A 22,467-nucleotide genomic window follows, 5' to 3' on the forward strand; every position below is an offset into this window, starting at 1 on the left:
TCTCCGTCTCTCACTCTCTCTCTCTTTGGTCCTATTCTCGCCACCGATTCTCTCGTTTTTCCCTGTTCCCGGCTCCTCCTGGAATAATTCTTCGCTCAGTTCAGCCTATTTGATCGATATTCCGGGAGAATGGTTTCCGGGAGAAGAACGGTCCATCCGCTCGATTCAACCGGGGGATCCGGGAGGAGGAGCAGTTAGGCGAGGCTCGATCCGCGCGCGAGAGACTCTCGTTCCGGTTAGGCGATGACAACGAGCGGCATACACGGCGCGAGAAAGAGAGAGAGAGAGAGAGAGAGAGAGAGAGAGAGAGAGAGCGAGCGAACGAACGAGGGAGCGTGCGTGCGTGCGTACGTCGTGCTTGCTCGCTCGCTTGCGTGCGCGCAAACGACAGATTACGGTACGTTATCGCGTCTCTCGCTCTCCGGCGGCCGTTCTCCCTCTGACGATTCCTACGTCCGTCGTTTCTCGTTCGTTCCCAAAACGAAGGGCGCCGATTCCGGCCGAGCGCGAATTCGACTCTGCACGATCGCGCCGGATAGATATCCGTCGCCGAATACGACGTCGACGTCGACGAACGATCACCGGCGGAACCACCGATCGCGAGAGACCGGGATGCGTTCGACAGATTAACGAAATCTCTCGGCGACAGTTACCGGCTTTTACAGTCCCCGTCGAATAATACGCGAGATTATCTCCCCGCGTAAAAACTCGCGCGCGCAACGTCCGCGACTTCTCGGTGCGAGAGATAAAAGGCGCGAGGGAGTGAGAACGGGAAGGCTCCAGGCGCCGTGCTCTCCGAGCCCGAGATTGAACGGCCGAGAAGGGCTCGCCCGCTCGTTATTCCGAATCTCGAGGGGAGGGAGATACGCGGACCCGGCAGCTTCGTGCTCCGCGAAAGTCGCACTCTCCTAACGACAGCGAGCTGGACGCGTACTGAGTTACTGACGACGACGGCCGCGACGGGCGATCGGCCGACGATCGGAGCGACCTCTCGCCCCGCCCGACGACGCCGTCGCCGCCGCGGCCGCGCGTCGCGTCGCGTCGCAACGCGCGATGTCGCCGCCAGGAGGAGGACGTCGGTCGATCGATCCCGGGACTGGCCGGCGAGCCGACCCCGACCCCGACCCGACCGCGACCCGCCACGCTCGCCGCTCGCCTCGTTTCTCGTCGCGGGAACCCGATCCCCCGATGCGCTCGCTTGCGCCGGTCGAGTCGATCTCGAATCTCGAAAATGTCCGTATGACATGGGACGACATCTGACGGCACGCGGCGTCGAGGGGTGAGGGAGATCATTACGGGATAGTAGATCATCGCCGTCGAGAGCCAATATATGTCGCAAATATAACGCTATATTTATTATATTATACCATATAACATTATATAATACATATTTATTATAATTTTGATACTTTTTTATAGGAAGCTGAGATTTCTCTTCAATCGATAATAATTATTTTTTGTTTACGAAAATTATCGATGTCTCAGTCGCATTAGGCCGATTCTACAATAAGTCGTATGTACAATAATCGTACGGAGATTGACCAATCACAGTCCATAATCCCCCCAAAAAATTGACTGTGGTTGGTCAATTTGCTTACGACTAATGACATAGGACTTTTATTGTAGAACCGGCCTTAAAACTTTATAGGTAACATGTGAGGATTTATATTGCAATTTATATTTCTTACGATATACGTGTAATCGTACTTTATTGATATATAATAATTATCGACAAAATATTTTTACAAAATTGCGCACCTATAAATATATATATAAAATAATTGTTAAACTTACCTTGACATATTATAACTTATTGTTGTAGCGGCACACCACTAACAAGACTTGATCGATCCTGACGAGATTTACACGCGGTGCGACATTAGAAATCTATAAAAAATATTGTAAAATCATTTGAAACCGAATGACGTATGCAATGATTTATGCAGCTTGCACATATATAAGGGAATACAGCTTGCTTTATTACCGAGTAACGACTTTATAACGTAATCGCTGATAGCGTAAGTAGTATTGAATATAATTGCGGATTAAAAATGCTGGTTACACAATAAAATTGTACGACACATTTTTTTCAGATTCGTATTCCGCGTGCACGCGCGCAGACACCATATACGATATTCTCCATCAAAATTCTTCTGGCTAGTAAATCGATTGCTTTATCTTAATCACACATATGCTTCGAAGCAGGGACCAAACGTCGTCAAACTTTCAAATCGAATCGGCTGCCAATAATCTCTCTCGTTTAAACGAGAAAAAGAATGTAAATTTATACCAATCGAGTATTCAAGCCAATGTTCGATTCTTAAAAACCACGAATCAGGCGATGATAACGCCACATGCTCTCAGCTTGCCATCGAGATTACATCGACTTCGATCCCTGTTTAGAAAGCGCCGTGCCGTCAAGTTGCTCGCATGTGTACCTTGCTTATATTTACATATACATACATACATACTTGTGTATGTTTTATACACTCGAGAATTTCTTGAAATGTCAGATAGAAGCGTTTTTGCCACAGTAATCGGAATCGAAAGCTCATAGCGGATACACCCTTGTGCTTCGAAGCTCGCCGCGATTGTCGAGGATTCGCATCTTCGAAAGCTTCGTGAAAAAAAAAAAAAAAAATATATATATATATATATATAATAGACGTTTAGTGCTGATAAGAATAAAAAGAAAAAGATGCACGGCAGCATCACATCGCTGTTTGCGGAATGTCGTTGCTTTTATTATTTATATATTTCGCATTTCTTCTTTTTTCTTCTCGTTATTACAAAGTATTGCTAAAAACTTGTTAACAGTATGAACTTTCGATTTTTTTTTTTTTTTTTTATTTACAATACAGAGTGTTTCGCTTGAATCACCCTGTACACATATTCCCTATGCGGAAAACTTATATAGCGACGACAGAGTGTTAATGTTTCTACTAACATGTCACGATTTCGTTACATACCCGACGCCATACAGCTCATTTAATATAACTACATCGTACACGTATAAAAATAACATTTCTATTGTTAAAATATATTTCAACGTACTCGGAGCGTGTTAGAAACAACTAATTCGATAGCTGTCGCCACACTGTGTTTGTCCGTTTTAAAACTGTATTCAAGAGAGAGATATACTTGACTCTCGCATACATAAACTACAATTATATTTCGTCATATGTAAAAAAGCATAATATAGATATATATATATATATGTATTTTTTTTTACTGATGTGCATACCACACGCACGCGCGCACGTACGTAACAAAAGGGTATGTATTGCAAAACGTATATACGTGAATAGTATCGATTTTTTTTATATATATATATATGAAAATTATATATGAAACAAAGTATTATAATCGTTAGTGAATTGTTACATATCTTTCTGTATCTATATAAATTAATTGAATAACATTTGTAACTCTCGTATCCGAACAAGCTAAAATCTTTCTCTCAATTCTTCGAAATTTAAAGCTACTTTCTCTAAAATACATTTCTAGCTTCATAAGATTACATGTGATCTTTATGATAGTATAAGTATAAAGACACAAATATATATTTGTATGTATATAATATATATTTTTGTAGGACTCTCTCTTACGGAAAAAATAGTGTTATCCGTTTTTATGTCTTTAAAAAATAGATTTCCTGGATAAAAGTTAAACACCACAGTATAAAAATACGCGATTTGATTTGCCGTGATATATATATATATATATATATATATATATATATATATATATATATATATATATATATCCATCAATGTATGAGAACAAAATACCTTCGAGATTGACTAGAATATCGTTGACGTTACCGGAAATTATGCGCGTGCGTGCGTGTGCGAGCGCGTTGAAGTGCGAGTAGTCTCTCAAAGTTAAAGATAAAAGCGAAAAAGAGTGTTTACTGCCTCTCTACTTAAACAGGTCATCTTCTGTATACGCTAGTTACATTTTTTTTTTTTTGTGCACAAATCGTTTCAGTGAGAAGCTCACGAGGAGAAATCTTTTCCGAGTGAACATTTATTATCCTTCGACGATCGACGTAGTTGGTGCATACTCTACACACGTATATGCATCATCGCGCATCTCATTTCGAAAAAGGAGGAGAATACGTGATATCATTCCTCCTGCTTTTCTCATTGTGGACGTACGCGATGCGGGAATACAACGCGACGCGGTTTCTTCGGCGCGCTAGGCTGATGAATTTTGGACGAGGAGAGAAACGAAAGCAGGTGTATACGATTCGTATCAAACGTATGCGTAAATGCACGTATATATACATGTTCGCGCGAGTGTTAATTGAACGAAGACGCAAATAAAGTTACATTAGATAGGCACAAATATATATGTATATTACAATCTTTATTACCTAAAATATATATGCATTTTGAAAGTATCGTGTCGAAAGACTTAGAAGGCAGGCTAGGGGCAAAATGACATTCAGAAGCCAATCATCGGAAGGGCGCGAACGAAAATGTCTCCAGGGACAAGAACATCGACGATCCACTGACGCCTCTCAATGATTCGATTAAATTGTGTGATCCGATGTACAAGAATGAGCAGACTGCCAATTTGTTACGTCGGTCAAGTCAACAAAAACTTAACAAATCTCCAAGTAACAATGACGATTATTCCCGAAATTAATTTCTGATCAGTCGAACAATATATGTCGTAGGTGAATTTATGTAAAGGCGGGATAATCGCGATAACAACATGTACGACGAAACAAAATAATTTATCAAATCATGTTAGCCAAATTCATGCTGTATTCGCACATATTCATATTATAGCTCTATCTATATAGTACACAAAACAATAACACTAAAAATCATTTGATTCGAGTAATTCTATTTTAATTAATATGATTTTTTTTTTCGTGTATATATAGTAAATTATTGTATTTAAACGCACGCCTAGCTGCATACGATTTTCTTATTTGCGATTTTTCTTCTCTTTCTCTTTTTTACTCTTTAATAATATATAATATAATAATATACTATGTCGCATATAAAAAACAATTACTTAGTATAGAGTACAAGATCGCTTCTTAGTTAAGTTTACAGGTTTTTTTTGTTTTTCGCAACTATTTATATAAACGTAAGATGTCGTCCATCTCTAAAATGAACATGCTTCCGCCGCTCCCAGAATAATTAGAAAACCGAATTACAAAAAGAAATTGTCGCGCCGATTCGTCAAAATGAAACAAGTAATATTTTATCATTAGGATGTACGAAAGTTGAGTTAAAAAATTGTTAAGCCAATGCGAATGCGTAAAATAAACACGACTCAATTTCTCCGAAGCGAACGAGACGCAATGTGTAACAATACGCGCCCTATTTGTTATTCCCCTTCATCATTCGAATTTGGCTAATGCATCTAATCAGGTTGATTGAATGTTCAGGTTGAAATTCGATAGATTTTCCATTATTGAATATACTTTAATATAAACAACCCGTATTTAAATGCAAATAAATTTGAGATTACGCGTTACTCTCATGCGCTGAAAAGTACGCAAACTCATTTTCACTTGATGACGATAAGGACAATGCTTTTTACAGAAACGTCATTTTGCGCGGAGTGACTTTGACTGTACATTACCGTTTTATCACCAGTAACGTGTTCTCGTGTCATGAAACCGTCGTATTGCACAATACTTGCGTCCAAATCGACGACGCTCGAATTATCGCGATTTGAGATATTCGCGTGACGACATACCCATATGTTGTCACGCATATATTGGGGTAACGCGCTAACCGCGATTAAACGACCGAGAGGTTCGCGAATCAAGATAAACCGTTGTCGGATAAAAAAACAAAAGAAAGTACAAAGGGGAGAAAAATAAAGGAGGATACAGAAAATTATATAAATAGTCACAACAATGTCAAAAACTTGATGTGGTCGGCCGAGATATGGCCGATTGCCGGGAACGGGGGATCAGCATCATCGTGAACTGCCGTTTCTCGCTCTTGATCGGCATAGTAATCCCAAAGTGACCGTCCATTCCCGATTTAAGCTACAATTTGATGAGGTGTCATTTTTGTTGGCAGGTCTGAGCGTTCATCTTACATGTTCGTGTCTGTGGTGTGAGATCGAGCCAAGGCACCGACGAATCCGGCTGCTCTAGCTGAAGAGGCACGCGACATCGCGATGTTGCTGCGTTAACAGAACAATCTGCTCCACGTTCCGCCTCCGCATCCTACAAGATTCGCTCGCTAAATATCTTTTGCAATCTTGAGACAGTTTACATGCATATCATAGCGAGAAAAAGAGATAAAAAGAGAGACACCCGTCAAATGCAGTAATGATTGGATCGCCGCGCTTGAAATCGAAACAATTTTCAAAATGGTACGTTCCTGAGCACTTCCTACCTTAATTTTTCTTTGTATGGAGTTTCCATACCTAGATAAAAAGGAAAATCCGCGTTATTTACCTAGAAGAGAGTTCACACTCCTTAAACATTTTAGTCCTAATAACCATTTTAAAAGATTGTCCGCGTTAGATCTTGCATTTTTTAAATCAGTTCAAAACTCATTATATCGAGAATAAAATTTGCGTTTTTTTTAATTTCCTTTAAAAATGATCAGACTTTAATTATTCGTATGTGTCTCACTTTACACAGAAACAAATTTCTAAGAGGATATTTTCCGATGAATTAGCCATTTCGCGATCCTATGCGCGAACAAAAATAAATGTTACTTACCATACTCGCGCTGGTAGAAGAGGCGGACGTGGTAGCAGAGGTAGGCACCGTCAATATTGGATAATATTATCTACTACTGCAAATCCGCAAGCCCCTAGGTTGGCAGTCGACATCGCGCGGACAAGATCTCTTGTGTGGGATGCCGCGACTTCCAAAGGTGGCCGACGGGGTAAGTTACTAGATTCTGTTAATCATAACAATCCAAATTTCTTTCTCATTTTTTCTCATAATTTAATGGACATAAGAGATCAAGAAAAAAGTTTCTTTTTTATATTACTGCGAAAATTCACTCTTACCGAGAAGAGCAGAATTCAGCCTTTGGCAAACTGTTTCCCTCTCCTGCGGATTGAGTTGCCAGCCAACAGGTGAATTCCATGGATTAGAATATGCCAATAGACTGAAAGCGTCTTGCAACATCTTTTTATTGCTGTCGTTCTTTCCATACTGCTGTCTCAGATGCATCGATTGTGAGTACAATTGCCTGCCAAACTCCAACATTTTCTCGATTGCCTGTTTGTTACCGCCGCACAATTGCTTCTTGTTACTTTTACTTGTCGTATTATCAGTAATATTGCTGCTTTGCTGCTGACTTTGATTGGCACTGTTGTCGATTTCTGCAAACAGATGTTTGTCTATGAACAGTACATTCTACATTTATTCAAGATAACAAATCACATTTACCACATTTGTCTATGAACAGTACATTCTACATTTATCCAAGATAACAAATCACATTTACCACATAAAATAATATTTAAACTGATTACATATACATTCAATAACATTGTTATGTTCTTAATTTGATTAACTTTCTCGTTTTATTTCCGTCTATCACATAAATCTTATAAGATATTGATATAAAAATTTTATCTAGAAGACAATCTATCCTCTACGTAAACTATTCATATCATATTATCAACTATATTGAGATCTCACCCATATCTACATCCTCCCCATTTTGACACTTGTACCCATTCGAGCCCAGATTACCATTCTGATACCCATTACTGTTCTTGATACCGTTCATAGCGTTGACACCGCTCTCCTCCATATCTACATCATCCTCTATCTGACCGTTGACAAACTGCGGGCCACTGGTGCCGTTCATCACGTTACTGATATTCATCTCTTCCACGGTACCGGTCGCGGACTTCGCATACGCTTTGGTCGATTGTATTACACTGGTCTGATTTGGACTGCCATTCTGACAGACCTCCGAATCACTTCCGTTCACCATTTCCACGAATTGGCGGCACTTGAGTGCGAACAACAGGTTCGGATCCCGATCAAGCAAACCGGGGTATAATCGATTGGTCACTTCTATCGCCTCGCCCACGCGACCGGATAATACCAGCTTTATAATCCCTACGAATCATCATTGAAATATGGTGAAATAAAGGTGACGATACAGATTTAATAATAAAATTGTTACTCTTTGTACCAACTTTTAAAATGTGAAAAATTTAGGAGAAACTTATATAAGATTTTAATAACTTTTTAAAATCTTTTTTTATATCTTTCTGTTTCTCTAGTTTCTCTAGGAAGAAAGGCAATCTTTCGAATAAGCAACCATGAGGCAAGGCACAACACCTACTTTGTCGATTTTTAATTGAGTTGTAGTCCTCCTCGAACACCTGACCCGTGCTGCTGGCGAATGCCTCGGCGCTGTCGAGGTACCCATGATGGACGAGATACGTACACACCATTCTGTCGAATTTGTACAGAGTACTTCGTTACTCTTGAAAGATATTATGAAAATTGGTCCGTTGGAAACAAAATTTTTTTCTCGCTAACTACCTCGATTTATCCGCGCAAGCGTTTTTGAGAGAAACTCTCGCAAATCGAGGAGGGTCTTAACGGACAACAATGACAAACGAAGGAGGAGGAAAAATAACCACGAAGGGAGAAAAATAGTAGAAAATCACGCACCCGGTCCCCGTCTCGCTTTCTGGTTGGATATGTACCTGTGAAGGATTGCCTGCCACTGTCCCTGGCCGTGGTCTGGCGTGGGATAATTTATGATCTGTAATCTCGTTCGTACACGCAGTTCGTTGATCATGTCCCCGATGTCGAAGACAAACGGCAACTGTCCAAAGTTGGCGTCCACCACTTCACCCGGAGTCTGTAGACCGACCGTTGGAAAGAGATTGGTCTGCGAAAGCAAATTGCATTTAAGTAAAACATTCAACATTTAGGATAAAGTTTAAGTTTATCGTATTCAATTTGCAAATTTAATTATGATTTCCGTATAATAAATTTCATAATTTAACAATAGATTAAAAAAAAAAAAAAAAAAAAAAAATTAAAACTTACTTGTCGTAAAAATTTAAAGTAAAAGATTAATTTTTCTCCAAATATGAAAAACACAAGAAAAGGAAATTGATTTATTATACTTTACTGAGATTAATAAGATGTAAAGAATATGCGAAAGAGAGATTACATTTATCCGAATATATTTCAGATTTTCATTAATATCGCTTTTCCTTATCTTTTACGCATGTCTAGCCTTTTTAAAATGTAATACGATCTGTTTCAGCGTTATATTAATTGACGTAACGAATAACTTACGGGAAGATCCGTGAAGGCAATGCCCAAATGATGACCATTTTTCGTGTAGAAGGCGGTGTTGTCGACGAGATTAACGCCGCAGCCAATTACGTCACCGGTGGTGAAGGTCGGCCCGTAAGGTTGCCCGGTGCCGCTTGAGCAGAAACTGTGACCGTCGTCACCGTGATAACCGTATGAGTGCTTGTCCCAGCCTGGTAATCTATTTACATTAACGTCGCGCGCCGAGAGGCCAATGCCCATGTAACCATCGCGTCCTTTGCTCACGATCTTCACCTCGAAGTAATACAAGCCGCAGGCGGCCGGTATTGCATGCGTTGTGCGAACGCTGGCAGCGTCTTTGTGAGTTTTGCCGTAACCTGGGGAAAGAACGCGGCCCCGACTCACTTTATAGGAATCGGTGAATCCGACAACTCTAGGTAATCCGGATATATACAAAGATTACGAGTTGCAAATAAAAGCGTATATTAATAATGAAAAGACAGACGCATTTTCGTAGATGAAACGTATCTGTCACTTGAGATTCAAACCATGATCATCGTGCGGTTCGGAGATGCAAGGACGAATGCTATGCGTTTAAATGTGTATATCTTCTCTGCCTACACATCCGATTGTTTTTCTACTGGACTGCAGGATAAACGCATGCGTATCAGAATGCGTGCGGAAACACGGAAACGATTTATCACGGATAGTTACGTTATTGAAGATATATTGTATAATTTATTTCTATATCATGTGTTTCTTCTTGCATTTATCAATTTTCACTATCGTACATGTAAAAGTACACGATCAATTGAAATTACCCAAAAATGAGAATAGAAATATTTATTTATTATATATTTAATAATTGAAATATATATTTCGTATTTTATCAATTTCATGATACTATTTATAGAAATACCAGGAGAATGCCAAATCTTCGAAAAGAAAATTTCTCCATTTTATTTATTACTTCACTCGCTGTTTGAAGCAAGTTTGGCCAAGCAATAGCGGCTAGTCTTCGTATCAAGATAGAGCTAAGCGAGAACATATGGTCCCCTTTCTCGAGATACATTATGCGCCTTGGACACGATGCGAAATATTGATTTCGAGTAAGTCGCATAGTACTAGCGCGAAAGAACGCGCGATTTAGAGACGTTCAGGTTATTATAAACAAGTGAAATGCGACCGAGTGCTTTCACGCCGTCGTAACTTGAAACGCGAGCGATGTATTTTTGGTGCATAACATCGCAACATGCGGTGGCGATGAAGAATGCGCGCTTTAGGAAGCGATTTTCGCGTGCGCGTTAAGAAATTTTAATGTAAGATGATTTTTTTTAGTGTCTACCTTATATAATAAAATATCATGCAATCGTGCATGAAAACTCTCTCGCATAAACGCATATCTTTTTAAGCAAAATTTAACATTCGATTTTCCGTAATGTTGTTTACTTGTCGTGACTTTCTGATACTCAATTTCGAAATGTTTCGATATTGTATACATATATTACGATACTTCGAACGAAATGTTTGGAAAAATAAGCTTCATTGCTATGAAAAAAATAATCAATATACCTATTATATGTGAAGCTAAAGAACAAATTGAAATACACGATTTAGCAGAGCAGATGTAAGTAGGGCATTAGGTCAGCGCGCGGCACATCGATGTAATGTTACAAGCTTTATCTGCCGATCTATGAATTTACGGGTTTGTATATTATGCGCATGTCCCACCCTTGCATAATGTAATATACCGTATCTATCTTCATCGGGCATCAATTATATAGCTTTCGGATATACCACTTTTATTAGGTCGTTATGAGATTTATATTCGTGTTTGTGCAAACATCGTTGCACAGACTACAGTGAAACCGTTGTAAATGATTGTGCCTTTGATGTAATATTAGCACGCGGCGATATCCATAGTTTATTCTAAAATAGCTAGAGAGAAAATCGGATACTTGAGTATGTCGGGATCCTTTCGGGGTAAAAAAATTCTGATAAAATAAACATATAATCGGCAGTTCGTAAAATTCTCAGATTTGCAAAAAGATACGTAAAAGATACGAGGAAGATTAAAAGATATGCGTTTTTAAGAGAATCGAAGGTGTAATGTAAGCGCAAGAAAAATATGAGAAGAACAGTTAAGGGCTAACGGTAGATGCACGGATGGGCGACCTTCCATTTTCTTAGATACTCCTAATTTAATCCAAGGAATGTCATGTGCATCCAAGCCGTGTTCCGTAAACATCGCGATGCATTCGCGATCCAAGACGGAGCTTCTGGTTGATTTCTTACACCGTATTCCGCCGCGTTTACTCGAAATCGTTATCGTGGACCTGCGCGTAAACGGGGAAAGCCCCGGATCTGGCGAGTCTTCGGGAGGCTCACAATCAACGACAATTGCACGACTCGCCAATTTAATCGGAAATGCAAAAAGAGCAGCCGTGGTTCTAAATTTATACCATCTTTTATAGGGTGTTTCAGAAATATGGCTTGTTTAATTGATATTTTTAGATTGTGCATCTTTTTGCGATTTCTTATCTTATAAAAAGAAACAATCAAAGTACCGGTAATTTGCAAATTACGGAGTTTCATGAATGAGAAATATACGAAGAAAAAAAAAAAAAACAAATCATAATAAATAAACATTTGTAATAAACCATAAATATCTAAAAATTTATATATAAATTATAAATATAACAAGTACAATATATAAGAGAGAATGTAAAGTAAATAAAATATTTTAATTCTTTAATTATAAGTAGAATTATAAATAGAAATTATGAGTAGAATTTAATAGGATTCTGAAGATTAAAACTACTGAAATATTTACGTGTAGATTAGAACGATCCGAAACGAATGCTGCATAGACTTCGTAGAAGAGACAACGATCGAAGTTAAATTAAAGAGGATTCGCCAGCAACGGATATTTATTGACGCGCAGCATAGTTAAAGTCGAGTGTATACGCGTGCATTATGTTTCATCGTGTCTACCACGTCTATCACGATATTTTATTGCATGTTTTCCATATATATAGTTGCGATTTTAATAGCTGTCGCAATTAATTATAATATTCTACGAATATTTATCATACGGATCGAGAGATAGAATATTCGTATTCTAATAGAGCATTATATATGATTTGTATAAAATATATATACAATATATGTATACATACAAATATGCAGGGTTGGGTACGTTACTCTATAAAAGTAACGCGTTACCGTTACTTGGAAAAAGTAACTATTCGTTACTTTTTCGTCATGTTTTTGTTTTTTGTAATGCTAAAATAAGCTATTAGATTATAAAATTATTTGATAATCAATATTAAATGTAATAATCTATGTTACAATTAAAAACTCTAAATTAGTCTCTATATATAGCAAGCGTTTTTTATATTAAACTTATTTAATGATTCTAATTTTTTTATATTAATATCTTTACTTTTTAATACACTTATCTTTATAGGAATATAAATTGTAATTTACAAATTTCAATTTTGTCGAAAATTTTTATCAAACATTGTTTTTAAATATTGATAAGAGAAATATTGATATTATTAAGAGTGTATTCCAATATTCACTATCAGTATTGTAAAATCTATAATTTACGTTACTATAAATTTTCATTACTGGCAGTGACTATCGGAATGCAGCCTATGATAGAAGGCTACAAAATATTTTTCAAAAACCACATCTATTGAATAGATATAAGATAATAAAGAATCAAAAAATAACGATAAAAGTAACGGCTAATTCGTTACCGTTACTGTAAAAATGTAACAACGTTACCGTTACCGTTTCAAATAGAAAAGAGTAACGATCTTTACCGAGAAAAAATAACGGTAACGACGTTACAAGTAACGCGTTACTTCCCAACCCTGCAAACATGTGTGTATATATATATATATTTTTTTTTTTTTAATTATATCATGTATATGTATGTATGCACACAATAGATCTTATTACATTTAATACTTTACAATGTTGTGTGAGTATTCGTATACTTATTACATAACAAAAATCGTTTTTTCTTAAACAAAAACAAAAGAAAAATTATCTTTGTCATCATTTTTTCTCGCAATAATAATAATAATAATAATAATAAATAAACAAACGCAATGATTTTTATTTGCGTCTTTTATTCTGCTTTCTCTCGACACAACCTTTGTGTCTCGTCACGGATCGAGGAAAAACAATATTTTTCTTCGCTACGCAAGACACATCACGCTCGTCGAGCGTGAACGCTCGTCCGAAGCAGATATACATATAACGCACATTTATGTTTAAAATACGTTGTATGCTTCTCATTTCATGCATATATGCAGTAAAGGAACAGATAAATGCTCGCGGTATCGTCAATACCGCAGTGGCGAGTTGTCATTGTCGTCATTATGCAACCCGGATCTTACAGAAGGTCCGGTATATACTCTGTACACATAACGAGCCCTCAGGGTGGCAAGAGGAGAAAAGAAAAGACCGCTATTTTCTGGCATTATTCATTAACAACACAAGGAAATCTATTATGACAAAAACAACGGAAAGAATCTATATTATTAAAGCGGAACTTTTATAAGATTTAAATGTACAGGGTGCCTCCCGAGAATATATATATATATATATATATATATATGTCATTCTTTAATATATCAATTTTTAAAGACAAATTCCTGGACGAATTTACAGCATATGTTTTTGGCAACAATAATTAAAATGGAAAGGACGAATTTCTATTTTCAATCATGAAATATTTCAACAATGAAATCTGTCCGATACTCCTTCCTCCCACGCCTCTACCAATAGATTCCACCTTAATGGAATCTATCATTTTAACTGCTCTTTGTTTATTTATCTATCCTACTCAAATTGAAAATCCAATTAATTTTTAAATTCGTTAATCATCGCTCGGTCGATTTTCAAAAAATAATTTACTTCGAAAACGCGCCAGCTTATATTGAAGCTAGTGAAAGTGGGACGCCCTGTATAGCAGTGAACTAACATGCATGAAATTCGAAATGCCGAAAATTCCATTTCGAACGAATAACTCGAACACGAGAGTCGACTTGACGCGCGAGGTCGAGTCCACATATCAGTCCATGTTCATACGACGCAGCTGTCATTGACATTGTGCGTGTCGTGTGTGTGTATATATATATATATATGTGCATGTACGCTTGTCTCTCTCCCTCTCTCTCTCACTATGTATATTCTATCTTTCATTCGAACTCTCTCTCTCTCTCGTTTTTTTCCCTACCAACCCATCAACGGAAATCGAGAAGCATCTCGAGAAGTCGTAAAATTTGCAAAGATCAATCTCGGGAAACGGACGCGACGTCGAACGTTGTCGGTACGTAGCTTGACGTCGCCGACGATGATATCCGTGTAGAGAGTAATAGCCCGATCGTGCCGGGGAAAACTGACTGACTGATCAGCTGATTCCTTTGTTTAGGTCGCTGACACACGCGAAAAAGTGCCCTGCCATTTTCAATCGATACTCCGTCCCTGCCCCGGGAGCACTCCCGATCGCTGCCACGAATACGATGCCCGGTACACCGGGGCCCCGTTGACAGGTCGCGACCGATCGCGTAAAATCGCGCAGAGGATGTACATCGCGGAGAGACACGCATCGCCTCGCGCGGAGAGGTCGCGCGCGCGTACACGGGCTATCCACGTACCTTTGTAGTGAACGCGGAGATTATTTTGCGACAGGCCTATGTAGTTGTACTTGTCTCTCGTGCTCCAGGAACGCGGCAATGGTGTTTCCTCTTCGTTCACCATCGGATAGAGTAGCTTTAGCCGATCCACGGGCTCGCTCTGTCCCGAATTCCTTCGCCCAGGTTCCATAACACTCCGTTCATCGCTGGTGGCGGCCATCATTATCATCCGCTGCCCCACTCTCGCTCTACCTACGGCCTGCCTATGCCTATGCGCGATCCTGGATTACGAATGCCGTCGCGCACGTCGCACGCGCAACTCGCATTCTCATGACGACACGCGAGAACTTAAACGACGATAAGATCGAGACGCGCGTGTCGTATGCTCGCGCGATGCCCGTCCCCCCACCCTACCACCTCTACTCAACGATCTTCTTTTTAAGTCCGCTTCGCATGATCCGCGCTATTCGATGACCAATCACGTCAAGAGCGCCATATTGTTGCGTCCTTTAGGCCGGGTCTACAATAGATGTAGGGTGTTTTCCAGCAAGGTACACAGGTGACAGTGTAACACACAATACCACATGATTGGCTGTCGAATAAAGAAATTTAAAAATTCTGTACTTGATAGCCAATCGTGTGATACTGTGTGTTACGCTGGTCTAGTTTCCACCGAAGTCGTCGATCCGATTCTGTTTCGGTGCGCGTCGAATTTAATGTACTGTTTCCATTGAAAGTAGAATAGAAGCGAGAAAAATTGATATTTCAGTAGAGCCAACTTAACTTTTGCTTGTGAATGTAAATAAATATAATCCTTGACAATTTTTTTTGTTAATTTTCCATTTTGATAATTAATACGAACAAACTAGATGCGAATTACCATACTTCGGTGGAAACTAGACCACTGCGAATATGGCTGCGGTAGAGAAGATGCTAGAGATGCTTCGAAGCATTGCATCAACCAATCAGAATAAAGAAATCTTTACTCTTTTTGTCCTAATTGGTCAATGAAACGCTTCGAAGCATTTCTAGCCTTTTCCCGATCGCAGCCTATATCACGATTGGTCACAAATTTTTAAACAGCTGTTTACGTCAGAAAGCGCAGTGCGATATATATCTGGAATCATCTGAAACCATCCAAGATTAGCTGTCTTTATTTTCCAAAACTTTCTATACATCACGTCACAAAAATTATTGTTTTCTGAAAGTAGTGGCCTCTCTAATTAATATGTTTGAAAGAAAATTAAAGGCCCTCGGTTATATGGAATGGGATAAAGTTAATGGAAATAGTAAGTGATTTTTCACACGTCATAAGCTGTGATATTTTAAATTTTGTGCTATATAACTCTTCAGTAAGAAGCAATAAAAAAAAGCAAAAAAAAAAAGGAAAAACACTTCGAATTTTATGCATACATGTTAATTTATCATTAATCATAAAATACTCTAAAAACTTAATATTTGCTTCATAAATTATATGTGTTGCATCATTTGTTTTTTTTTATTCCAAATATCTCGTTTCATATTTCGTTTTACATTTTTAACCGGATGAATATTGAGATATTGTTAAGAATATTTCCATTATTATAACTATTATAATCATTACAAAAAAAATATACAAAAATTATATTTGACTCTCTGTAAGTAGTTTATAGATGAAATGAACAGTGTTTTCTCTATAAAAATATAACATGATAAAAATATTATTATTATATATTCAAATATTTTAGATACTCAGCACTTTAGAAAAGTAATTGTATGGCTGGAAGATCAAAAGATACGTCATTATACGATAGAGGATCGTGAACAATTAAGGAACATTACATCCCCAGAATGGCCCAAGATTTTTGAGAAATATTGCAATGATATCAAGTGTCCGATAACCACAAATGAGGCTGATCAATTAGAATGGTTCATAGGATACGCTATTTGGCTTGAATTTGAAGATGACTGTAAGTATTTGAAATATATAATATGAAAAATTGAAAAACTTTCTATCTTCCATATTTACACAACATATAAAAAAAAAAAATATATATATATATATATATATATATATATATATATATATATATATATAAGAATTTAATCAATCTAATTATCAATCTTAATTTATCAATCTATTATATATGATTGATAAACACATTGATAGAAAGTATATAATATATTTTTATTATAGGTCAAAAATATCAACAGGTTATAGGAAATAAAGCAAAGGCTAAGGAAGAAGTAAAGATACCTAATATCAAATCCACAAATCCTCTAGATAATTTAGATTGTATGTAAATCACAGAGTTTGCAATGTCTTATGTAAAAACATATCATATATGGGAAAAGATACTCTTTAAATCTTGCTTTTCTTTAATTTTCAGTTGATAGTGATGCTTTCAAAACTGGAGTTACTTCAATTGCAAATTTGCTAAAAGTACCAAAACATTCTGATCATCTTGTAACACTACAAGCATGTAGCAAACTTGTATGTAATAAATTGAATGCAGATGCAGTTAAGCAATCTAATAATGCTGTAACTGTCAAGGGTAAAACCCTGACAGCAATGAGTATAGTGCCCAGCTTCAATATGGGCGACATAATGCTGGATAATGCTGCTAAAGGCCTTTCTTTGCTGTACATACAGGATCTCAGGAATCTTCAGACAAAGATTAATGAAACGATAGTTGCTGTACAAAATATAACAGCTGATCCGAAAACAGACACCAAATTAGGAAAAGTCGGTAAATGAACGGCTATACGTGTATGTTATATTCTAGAATAATACATAGCGTTTAATACCTTAAACCAAGAATATGGAGTATATCAAATTAGGAAAATATTTATTGTTACGTATACATCTCGAAGCAATTTTAGAAATAATATAAACATACACTAAATGTTCTATTAAAACGAGGTATTTATCAAAATAAGATGAGATAAAAGTTAATTTATTTTTACTTTGTTAGTTTGTGCCAAATATGGTAATACATCGATTTTGTAAAAAAATGTAACATATAACGATCGTTTCTCATTTTTACAGAATCGATATTTCATACATATTATGAATAAGCATATAATAACAAAATACTCAACTCTTATACAAATAAAAATTATCTTATTAACTTATATATAGGCAAGTAGACTGAAGATTTTAAAAATTAAGTTGTTACATCACATCATAATACATAAATACCAAACAATAAATATTCGTAAATCTAATCCTATTCATTTATTTAAAAATTGGTGGAGAAAATTGTGTTAAAGCTTATAATACAAAAATCATTTTACTCTCTACATCATTATACCAGTGTTCAACTATCTATATTTATTAGAAAATATTTTTTGAAAGAATAAAATATAAATTTATTTCATGTACAACATATATATTGAATGCAAGCTGCTTAGGGTAATTAGCTAAAAATAAATTTAGTTTTTTGTAATGTTTCTATTACTTTCTCCAAATTGATTTAAATTAATACATATGTCTAGATTTATTATAGCTAGATGATAACGAAAATCCTGAGAATATCGAAGCAAGAGAAAAAATACTGCCTCTTATCACTTTACTCTAATAAGATCTATTATATATATATATATATATGAATATTTTTTAATATAATGCATATCTTAATTTGAAAAAAATTTGTTCCAAAAGTTATCGCATTGATAGCATTTTTAGAAATTTTATATAACAATTTGAATAAAATCGGATAAAAAATAAAAATATTACGAATTTTGTACATTAATATCAATAAATCAGCTTTTATAAATGTCTATACGTATGCTTGTCTATATATTTCTGACGTTACTTGTTTGCCATCTCTGCCATTCTTGCTTTTATTATCCATTTTATATTTATTGTGTTATCATATCAGAGAATCCATTAAATATAAATTATTATATATATATATATATATATATATATATATATATATATATATATATATATATATAAGAAGATATGTGAACATATTGGAATGTATATAATAAACTATCTCTCCTTATATATTTTGAATTTTTTAAAAGATTTATCAGAAATACTGAAGGAAGCAATTTGTATGTTAAAATACTTTTTACAAAGATGTTAATATGCTATAAAATAAACAAAATTATACTAACTTAATTAAATAATCTATATTTCTCCCTAAAAAATAATAACGATTTCGAAACAAAAGATAATAAACATGTCTTTTTCTACTTTTTGTATCTCTGATACATCATAGGTGAGTACAATATAACAGTATAATTGAAATGGCAAAAAAGCGTATTTCTATTTACACATATATATATATATATATATATATAATCTGAGAGTATGTATGTATATATGTAATTAGTAGATGTGAGTGTATATATATATATATACATACATATTTTCAAAAATTATACTATTTTCGAGTTTTTTAAATATTAAAAGCGCATATAATTCATCGATAAATATAAATATGTAGTAGTGACAAAAAACATGGATGTGGTATATGACCATATTAATTGTCAATGCATTTATATGTATCATAAGATATTTGTCGATATATTTGTTTATTATAATTATTTTAAAACTCATACCACATCATATATATAATTCATATCATTTCTTTAAAAAGAAAGTGCTTATTATATACACTTTTAACAGAATTAAACCCCAAAAAAACTGAGTTATGTATATATTGTAAAATTATATATATTTATAAAAATATGATAATTAAGTTATCACAGAATTTATGAATATCAGTTTTCTCAATATCAATGCAATATCTTGAGTACAAAGCTTATATATTCATGTTTATCCTTTTTTTGTAGCAGTATAATGTGAAGAAATTTTATAAGCCTGTGAGATTATGATATGTCAAAATGTAATTTTTATATCAAGACTTTGCTGGAGTTATAACACATGCGAACACTTTTAAATATCATACATTTACACAATTTCCTTCTGCCATCACAGTTTTTGATATTGCATTAAGAAATCAATGTGTATTTTTGATATCGTTTGTTAAAATAGTAATAAGAAGCACCTTGTACAATGTCAACGATGATAATAATTATGTATATTTTCACACACACAATAACTAAATTGATGATAATTGACAGTTTCATTTGAGGACAATATTATAAATTTATTAAATCTGAATATACATTTTTGTATTAGTGAAAATCTATACAATAGCTATTATTTGGAAATAATTTTTAAGATAAATGGATTACAAATGTTAATATGTGTGAGTTTAAAAATTATTTCTATGCATATTTTTATTATTAAAATGAACAAAGATTTCTTATGAGCGCATATTCTAATGTGGATTATGCTTCATCTACTAAGGCACTCTAGATTGAAGCTTTATTATAGTTCGGCAGAATATATTTTCTGGCTACAAGCCAAAAAATTTGTTATTTTAATTAAATGTAATGATTTACCTTTATGATTTATGGAATGATATATTAAATTATGAATATATACCCATGCAACTTAAAATTTTATATAATAATGCCTATAAGACAAATGTTTTAATTGATGTATCATGTTGTGTATATAGTTTAAATATTTCAAAATACAATATATTACATATATACTAATATCTTATCATTTGATTTTTTTTAAATCTTAGCTTTACAAAATTTCGTATTTTATTAGGAGATGTCTCACAAAATTCTGTGGTACAATGTGCTTAACTAGATGAGCAATTTTATATTGTAAATATATTGTTGCATTCTATATACACTACATAATAACAGCATATAAGTGTAACAAAGTCTTTACTCCTACAATGATATATAACAGCTCAAAAATGAATACTATATAATAGTTCAGAAAGGAATAAAATCAAGAAAATTTAGAACTTTTGTTGTATGTGTACATTGGGTAAAAATAAATTATATATATTTTTATACAAATAAACGATATTTCAGAAAACAAATATTTTTTTCTATAATAATATAATGTACAAACGGTTACGAAAGCCTACACCTATCTCTGTTTCCAGAAGGCACTGGTTGTAATACTCTTCTGCTTCTCTCTTCATCCTCTAAAGAAGCTTGGAGAGCTCTGGCTAGTGCTTCATCCTCGCTTATTGTTCCTTGAAGACTTCGAAATGAATGTGAATTGCTGTTGCTGCTATTTTGCGATATTGTCATTTGAGCTTTTTTCTTTAGTGCTTCCAGCCTACGTAGTCTCAAAGCTTCTTCCGCTCCAATGCAAGCATGATCTGTAGGGTGCCTGTGCTTTAAACAAAAATTAGCATCGCATTCGCTGCACTTTACTGGTATCATTTCTTTGACCTTGCATCCCTTTGAAGAACACTTATTGGAGAATATTTTTCTACGATTTTCTCTGCAGTCATTATCTATGTGCGATCCTACAGACGTATCAGGTGGATCACCACGTTTTATCGGTATAGGAACATTGCACAATGGACATACAGGTACCTGTACATCCTTTTTGTATGCACTGGGACAGCTGTGATTTGCATATGATATATGATCTGTGCAAAAGATTCCCGCACAGGCGTCACACTTTAATGGTAAGAAATCCAAACGATTACATGTACTCTCAGAACAATGCTCTCCCAAATTTGGAAACTCCATTTTGATCGTGTTATAATCTTATGAGAAGCTATTGAGAATTTTATGAGATTTCTGCAAAAATAATTTTAATAAAATTAAAATGATTCTCATTTTACAATAAGCCATATACGTATATCCTCTAACAATAAACGATTTAAATTGCCGATTTTATCCATGGCAATAACAATTTCTATTCTAATAATAAGAAAAATCAACAATTGCTTAAACAAGCTTTTCCTTATCGATAATAAATTTGAATATTTTACAAAGACTCATTATTTTGTCTTGAAATAATTGCCCACATTATTTAATAAAATTAGTTTTGTCACAAGTCTCACTTTTATAAATATCGGTCAAAGTAATTTCTTGAGAGAGCATTATAAACGTAATTATTAGAAAACGCGAAAAAAATGATGTAATTATCGTAATTAATTTTGATAATGTACCTTGACTCAGCCAAAATGAAAAACTATAGACAGATGCCGTGCAACTTTCCTTCTCCCTCTTACACCCTCAATGTAATATAGATCTTTAAGGGCGTTCGTGAAAGAATGTCGCAGATTTTACAACTGGACGTTACTAGAAATTGCGAATAATTTCGTCGGACTTTTCGCGATATCAAAAGAGTATTTAACCTCGACGTCGAGTAATTTCACGTTGGTCGCGTACATCAACATATGTCATTGTATGTCATGCACTAATAAGACAGACGACAGACACGTGTATCCCCTTTATATATTCTCGCGCAGCGATATAAACCGATGATTAACGATGATTGACGATTTTCGAATCTACACTGTACACTCTCGGTGGAAAGTGTATCTTAAGGCCGATATTACATTTGTCGTACGACAAACTTTTCAAGCGCATTGATTAGCTAATTTCTAGAGACTCGAGAAAGTTTCTATTTTGCAGCCAATCAATATGCTTAAAAAGTTTGTCGTGCGACAAATGTAATATCGGCTTAAGAATATTATCGAAATAGAAATATATACGATATAAAATATC

The 22,467-nt window shown here is 35.4% G+C and overlaps 3 protein-coding genes and 2 long non-coding RNA genes across 9 annotated transcripts; 3 read left to right on the forward strand and 2 right to left on the reverse strand.

Moving 5' to 3' along the window:
• Positions 1–1,481: 1,481 nt before the first annotated feature.
• LOC138941754 (uncharacterized) lies at positions 1,482–2,655 on the forward strand. Its single transcript, XR_011448203.1, has 4 exons — positions 1,482–1,513; positions 1,627–1,648; positions 1,823–2,018; positions 2,094–2,655. It is a non-coding gene; the product is annotated as an uncharacterized lncRNA (long non-coding RNA).
• A 1,695-nt stretch (positions 2,656–4,350) lies between these two features.
• Positions 4,351–15,239, reverse strand: Ranbpm (Ran-binding protein M). Of its 4 annotated transcripts, none has more exons than XM_070311641.1 (9): positions 14,932–15,239; positions 9,278–9,660; positions 8,674–8,861; positions 8,304–8,416; positions 7,646–8,074; positions 7,006–7,323; positions 6,710–6,893; positions 6,378–6,408; positions 4,351–6,205 (listed from the first exon to the last, which is right to left on the reverse strand). In XM_070311641.1, the coding sequence occupies exons 1-7, from the start codon at positions 15,137–15,139 to the stop codon at positions 6,760–6,762; spliced, it is 1,773 nt and encodes a 590-aa protein (XP_070167742.1). In that variant the 5' UTR covers positions 15,140–15,239; the 3' UTR covers positions 4,351–6,205; positions 6,378–6,408; positions 6,710–6,759. The 4 variants fall into 4 exon arrangements, with proteins under 4 accessions (XP_070167742.1, XP_070167743.1, XP_070167740.1 ...); XM_070311642.1 differs by lacking the exon at positions 6,378–6,408 and having other exon boundaries at positions 4,351–6,022; positions 6,076–6,205; positions 14,932–15,238; XM_070311639.1 differs by lacking the exon at positions 6,378–6,408 and having other exon boundaries at positions 14,932–15,238.
• On the forward strand, positions 6,979–10,083 carry LOC138941752 (uncharacterized). 2 transcript variants are annotated; one of them, XR_011448200.1, is made up of 5 exons: positions 6,979–7,176; positions 7,739–8,108; positions 8,242–8,884; positions 9,246–9,693; positions 9,760–10,083. It is a non-coding gene; the product is annotated as an uncharacterized lncRNA (long non-coding RNA). The 2 variants fall into 2 exon arrangements; XR_011448201.1 differs by having other exon boundaries at positions 9,774–10,083.
• Positions 15,240–16,002: 763 nt separating the features above from the next.
• LOC138941725 (RNA transcription, translation and transport factor protein-like) lies at positions 16,003–18,740 on the forward strand. Its single transcript, XM_070311592.1, has 4 exons — positions 16,003–16,199; positions 16,638–16,859; positions 17,087–17,185; positions 17,280–18,740. Exons 1-4 carry the CDS (start codon positions 16,139–16,141, stop codon positions 17,645–17,647), a joined length of 750 nt encoding a protein of 249 aa, XP_070167693.1. The 5' UTR covers positions 16,003–16,138; the 3' UTR covers positions 17,648–18,740.
• Positions 18,741–19,529: 789 nt separating this feature from the next.
• LOC138941704 (AN1-type zinc finger protein 2A) lies at positions 19,530–22,292 on the reverse strand. The gene is made up of 2 exons (XM_070311560.1): positions 21,906–22,292; positions 19,530–21,531 (listed from the first exon to the last, which is right to left on the reverse strand). Exon 2 carries the CDS (start codon positions 21,478–21,480, stop codon positions 20,848–20,850), a length of 633 nt encoding a protein of 210 aa, XP_070167661.1. The 5' UTR covers positions 21,481–21,531; positions 21,906–22,292; the 3' UTR covers positions 19,530–20,847.
• Positions 22,293–22,467: the final 175 nt, after the last annotated feature.

Source organism: Polyergus mexicanus, unplaced genomic scaffold (assembly GCF_030449975.1).
Source record: "Polyergus mexicanus isolate NDT 795.1 unplaced genomic scaffold, iyPolMexi1.0 SCAF_20, whole genome shotgun sequence".
Taxonomy (NCBI): Eukaryota; Metazoa; Arthropoda; class Insecta; order Hymenoptera; family Formicidae; genus Polyergus; species Polyergus mexicanus.